The 6000-nt window shown below is 36.5% G+C and overlaps 2 protein-coding genes across 4 annotated transcripts; one reads left to right on the forward strand and one right to left on the reverse strand.

Moving 5' to 3' along the window:
- The first annotated feature begins 176 nt into the window (after positions 1 to 176).
- LOC137832209 (putative pectate lyase 2) lies at positions 177 to 1789 on the forward strand. Its single transcript, XM_068640250.1, has 4 exons — positions 177 to 840; positions 946 to 1049; positions 1131 to 1269; positions 1364 to 1789. Exons 1-4 carry the CDS (start codon positions 184 to 186, stop codon positions 1580 to 1582), a joined length of 1119 nt encoding a protein of 372 aa, XP_068496351.1. The 5' UTR covers positions 177 to 183; the 3' UTR covers positions 1583 to 1789.
- Positions 1790 to 1833: 44 nt separating this feature from the next.
- LOC137832210 (LEAF RUST 10 DISEASE-RESISTANCE LOCUS RECEPTOR-LIKE PROTEIN KINASE-like 2.7) lies at positions 1834 to 3504 on the reverse strand. 3 transcript variants are annotated; one of them, XM_068640251.1, is made up of 3 exons: positions 2585 to 3498; positions 2190 to 2234; positions 1834 to 2083 (listed from the first exon to the last, which is right to left on the reverse strand). In XM_068640251.1, exons 1-3 carry the CDS (start codon positions 3402 to 3404, stop codon positions 1956 to 1958), a joined length of 993 nt encoding a protein of 330 aa, XP_068496352.1. In that variant the 5' UTR covers positions 3405 to 3498; the 3' UTR covers positions 1834 to 1955. The 3 variants fall into 3 exon arrangements, with proteins under 3 accessions (XP_068496352.1, XP_068496353.1, XP_068496354.1); XM_068640252.1 differs by having other exon boundaries at positions 1969 to 2083; positions 2190 to 2253; positions 2585 to 3504; XM_068640253.1 differs by lacking the exon at positions 1834 to 2083 and having other exon boundaries at positions 2195 to 2333; positions 2585 to 3503.
- Between the last annotated feature and the right edge of the window lie 2496 nt (positions 3505 to 6000).

Consider the following 6000-nt stretch of genomic DNA (forward strand, 5'->3'; position numbering starts at 1 on the left):
AGATGGTAATTGCCAATTAGCATAGTCAAACAATAAGCACAACAACACTCGTGCATCCACGTTTTGGTTAGTTCAATTAAGAAAAGCAAAGAAATTAAAAGTCAAACCTCTGAAGTGAATGCACAACCTCATCTAACATCTATTAAATGCACTCACTCCATTGGTTGCCTAAGCCTTACAAGCATGGCAACCTCTTCCTTACTCTTGTTTTCATGCTTCATACTACTCCTTGCAAGTTCATCACAAAGTGCAGTTCTAAACAAAATAGACTCATGCAGGCTTGCCAAATCCAATTGGGCATCAAATCGCCAAGCCTTGGCTGATTGTGTCATTGGCTTTGGAAAAGATGCGATTGGAGGCAAATATGGAGCAATATATAAAGTCACAGATCCCTCTGATGATCCTATAAGCCCAAAACCAGGCACACTTCGCTATGGTGTGGTGCAAACACAACCCCTTTGGATCATTTTTGCCAAAGATATGACTATTAAGCTCAAGAACGAGCTTATCATGAATAGCTACAAGACCATTGATGGAAGAGGTGCTAAAGTGGAGATTACAAATGGGCCTTGCATTACAATACAAGGTGTTAGCCATGTTATCATCCATGGCATTAGCATCCATGATTGTAAACCAAGCAAGGCTGGCCTTGTAATGAGCACCCCATCTCATGTTGGCCATCGCCAAGGCTCTGATGGAGATGGCATTAGCATATTTGCCTCCTCAAATGTTTGGATTGATCACTGTTTCTTTGCTCGTTGTTTTGATGGCTTGATTGATGTTATTCACGCCTCAACTGCCATTACCATTTCTAACAATTACTTTACCCAGCATGACAAAGTAAGTGTTACCATTCTCACCCATTCCTCTTAACATGTTTTAGTTGTTTTTCAAACATCCTATTTGTACTCATTTTTTTTGGATGGTACTGTTCCTTGACTGCAGGTTATGCTACTAGGACACAGCGACGTGTACACGGCAGATAAAATAATGAAAGTAACAATAGCCTTCAACCGATTTGCTAGTGGTCTAATTGAAAGGATGCCAAGGTGAGAGTGTATTTTATAGATTGAATTTCCATGGAACAGGTTTAAAAAAGTATATATATTAACTGGTTTGTATGCATGCAGGGTGAGATTTGGTTATGCCCATGTGGTGAACAACAAATATGATGCGTGGAAGATGTATGCTATAGGTGGCAGTTCTAACCCAACCATTCTAAGTGAAGCAAACTACTATGTAGCTCCGAATGACCCTGCTTCAAAACAGGTAAGGAAAGGAATATAATCAAAGTAACATGAAATGAAACACCCTGCCCCATTAATACATGACAACAGAGATTGAGTTGGCTTCTTGATGACAGGTTACCAAGAGGGAAATGAAGGGAAAATTGAAGAGTTGGAAATGGAGGTCTTCTAAGGATGCATTCCTAAACGGTGCTTATTTTGTTCCATCAGGCTATGGAAGTTGTGACCCAAACTATTCACCTTCTCAATCTTTTACTGCTGCACCTGCTTCGTTGGTTCCCGCTATAACTCTAAACGCAGGTCCCCTAACTTGTGTTGCTGGTAAAGCATGTTAGTTTTGTGTTGCAAGCTGCATTTGTATCTTTCTCTCTCTCAGCTTTTTTGTTTTGATTGATTCCCGAAGACTCAATTTGGAGTCATGTATCAGAGTAGGCCAATTAACTCCTTTGCAGAATTGTGACACATGCCAGATTCGTTTCGTAAGGATTATTGTAAAAAAAAAGTGTAAAGGATATGATTCTCCAGCAGAGTACTTTATCTCTAATAGACTATACATAAACCCGACATTAGTAAAGAACACCATATCAAACTAGGAAAAATTGGGATGCTATTCAATGACTGTATAATTATGGTATATATAAATAAATAAACACAATAAAACAGTAACAAAAGGAAGATGTTTGTGCGGTTCACATCATTTGGAGATCTTCAGAATAGCCTATTTTCGTTGCTTTGGACTCCACATGTGACTGGTGCTTTAGCCCTCACTTTCTTCAAGTACCAAACAGCAGCTCCAATTCCAAATGCACCCGCAACGGAAAAGCCCGTAACTGTCCCTGCACCCACAATTCCAGCGTGCACAACCCCAAACATAAGCATAATCATCCACTACAAAATCTAACATTAAATTACATCTATATGAACCGTATTTAATCTCTGTACCTGCTATTACATGGACCCTCCTATTGTGCCTTGCAATGTCATAATCTGCCGAACAACCAATAGTCTATAACGCACTTAAGTAAAGTTAAACACTTCAACTAATCTTTTGATCCACATAAGTGACAATCATTCAGTAATTAATTTCTGGAAAAAAAAAGTTATTCAGTTTTAGCTTGTAAAAAGATAAAAACTTGAACATTTTAGAGACAAAAAAACATAACAAATTAACAGCCAACTGATGTGTACTAATAAGGCCATATGACGACTAAAACTTAATATCTGATTTGATGTTAAATACTTAACTAGCCCATGTCTAGGTGGTAGTTTTGTGGTATCTGATAATGAAGAAAAACATAACTAGTATAATCTTAAAAGAGTATTGAACTTGAATATACCTTTGCAATGAGTTGTGGAGTTTCCATCCTTACAAAGACACATGAAGCTCTGGTTGAGCGTGTCAAATCCACAAGTCCCACCTCCTTTCAAAGGGTCCTGGCACTGAAGGCAGCGCGTGGTAACAGGGATATCAAAATCAACTCTGATCCCATATTCCGGAACCTGATCATAAGGCATAGGAGCACCAACGTTCTTCCAATAAACACTTGCATAACTGGTGCAATACTTAAGCATCAACCTAAGGGACTCGGTGGCTTTGGGATAGTACGAACAACAAGTACTACGAGGGAGCGCAAAGGAGCACCCAGGCAAGTGCCTGCAGAGATAGCTAGCACTGTCACAGGAAGAGTCACAGTGTTCAGGGAAATGCTCACAGAATATGGGCTTGGGCTGAATGATGACGTTGTCCTCACTGCAGTTGAAGAACATGTACTCGTTCTGAGGAGAGAGCTTGAAGTGGGTGCTGCTGTCCAAACTGAAGGGTCTAGTGGGACGAAACCTCTCACCATCCTCGCAGCTCCACATGAAGGGATCAGTGACCACAACGTGTGGATCAGCGTAGCTAACGTTGCGAACCGGGTATCTTCCCGAAGGGGTTCTGAGTTCTAGTTTTCCCGAGCTGGAACATGCGAAAATGTGTCTGTAGTATGGGCTTCCGCATCCGTCGTCGATGCCGAATGGGTACTTGATGGGGATGTCCCCGCAGGATGTTCTGCAGACGCTGGATTGAGATGTTGTGAGAGTGAGAGACGATGAGAAAATGAGTAGTGATAATGAGATTGTGTGAATGAGGTTGTTGTGTGTGTGAGTCATAGCCATGAGAGACTTTCTGAATCACTAGATGGTCTTTTGAATCAGAAGTAGACACAAGTAAGTATAGGTTGTGAGAGTGGAAGAAAAGAAGAAGAATATTGGTGAAATGTTCTTTTATAGTGTTCTTTTGCTTTTATTCCCTTTTTTTTTCTCCTTGCTTGTTGCTTTTGCTTTCTGCATTGTCAAGCTGTGATACAACATGAAGAGAGAGAGGTAGACTCTTCCTTGTGAAGAAAATATAAAGTACTACAGTTTGGAACCACTAGTCACAATAATATTTAACATTAGACTAATCTATTTATTTTTAAGGTTTAATTACCTTTTTCATCCCTATATTTATAGTCAATAGTCAATTTGGTAGAGTGGTTTTTAAAAAATTCAATTTGGTCCCTAAGTTTTTTAAAATGTATTCAAAATGGTCATTTCTGTTAAATATCACCAAACGGTGTTAAGTGGTGCTTATGTGGCAGACACATGTAAGTTACGTGGATGGTGCAAACAGATTAGTGTCATAAACAATTAAGCAAGAAAATTCAGAGCAAGCAGAGGTCAATCTCATCAAAGACTAAATAAATGAAGGAAAACTGATGTTATAATAATATAAAGGTAAAGTATGTAAAAGTAATACAAAAGATATGTAATACATTAGAACATAAAGCACAAGCAGATTTTCTTCACTAATGAATCCATAAGAGCTACCACAGTTTGGTCCTATAATAATTGTTTTTCAAAATACATATGTTTAGAAATGAGTGAGTTCACCATGGGGACGCAGCTCACCATCGTAACTCAGGATCGCATCACAAAATCGAATGAAGGGAGCACACCTCCAAATGGAATCGAAGCAAGGAAGCGCACCACAGAATCCAACCAGGGGAGCAATCCTAGTATCAGAAACCCTAAATCAGAAATTCAAAATCCCAATTTGAATAACCTAAACCCTAATTCAGTATTCACCAAAGTAATGTAAGCACAATCCACGTAACTTACATGTGTCTGCCACATAAGCACCACTTAACGCCGTTTGGTGATTGATAAGTGTCTAATTTCAGTAATATTTCATATTAAAATATAGGCACTTATGAGGATTTATTGCTAATTTACATATAAAATAATCCCTAATTTATGAATTTATACCTTTTTACATTTTTTATGATCTTTATTTGAATAAGAGTATTTTATTCCCAAATTTGGTGTTAATTGCAGATTTCTGAGGAAGATTGGAGATTTGGATTAAAGATGAATGATTTGAGCCAAAAAGATAAAGATAGAAGGTCCCAGAATGAAAGAAAAAAAGAAAGAAAGAAAGATTGGGCCTTTTTATGTTTTATCATTTAGCCCATTAGCGCGACACAATAAACAACCTAACCCTAGAAAACTAGGATAAATAGAGGGCTAGAGGCTCAACCTTAGTGTGTGAGATTGAGAGGAAAACACCATAGAGTGAATTGTAACCCAATTGGGAGAATGGAAGGTGATAGAAGTATGCGTGGCTAATTCTACCCTTTGGGATTGGGAGTAATCTGCTCAAACTCTTATGTATTGAGGTGATATTTTATATATTAATATTCAGTTCTTGATTGATTATTGGTATTGTTGTTTTACTTTTAATTCTCCGTGACAAATTGAGAATCTTAAATCTGACCGGGAGGTATTTTTAGGGTTCGGACCTAAACAACAATACTTAACATATTTGAGTGCTAGGAATAGACTTGAAATGTTAATTGCTATTAAACGTCTGAGCTTCGTTCTAAGTTGTTCTTATAAGTATGCGAGGGATCGATAGTTAGGGAACATTCTTAAGAATTTTATATGCGAGGAATCGATATAAATGATTTTTATACGGGCATCAATTTCAATTAAAGAACTTAATATTAACATGCTAATCAAAATACATGAGAGTGAGAGAGATGAAACTTAATCCCAATTTTTCCAATTGAAGCAACTAATTCTTTGTTTGTTTTCTTATTGATCAGTGCCAACATAATCACTTCACACTCTTTTTTATTGTTCTGTTGTTATATTTAGCGAATATTGTACTCGATGATTCACTGTTCTTTGTGGGATCGATATCCGTCCTTAGGGACAATTATTACTTCTGACAAACGTGGTGCACTTGCCGTAAAAAGTCATCAGTGATATTTAACAGAAAGGACCATTTTGAATACATTTTAAAAAACTTAGGGACCAAATTGAATTTTTTAAAAACCATTGTACCAAATTGACTATTGGCTATAAATATAGGGACGAAAAAGGTAATTAAACATATTTTTAATGTAACCGAGTTTTTAAAAACTGAAACTTAAGACTAGTTAATCCGTATTATTCAATTCAATTTGTTTAATATTTATACATATATAAAGGGATTATTCATTATAATTGTTTTTTTTATACAAATTTTTTCGATTTTATCTTTATTTAATATATTTATTAGTATAATGAAGTATTTTTTTTTTCATTTCATATAAATTACTTAAAAAATAAAATTATTTTTTAATTTTAAATTAATATTAATGTCATTTTTATATGTTGATTCCACACTCTTTCCTTAATTCCTTATTTTAAGGCAACAATAGGAAGAGAGAGAACATATTCTCACACA

Source organism: Phaseolus vulgaris, chromosome 6 (assembly GCF_000499845.2).
Source record: "Phaseolus vulgaris cultivar G19833 chromosome 6, P. vulgaris v2.0, whole genome shotgun sequence".
Lineage (NCBI taxonomy): Eukaryota > Viridiplantae > Streptophyta > Magnoliopsida > Fabales > Fabaceae > Phaseolus > Phaseolus vulgaris.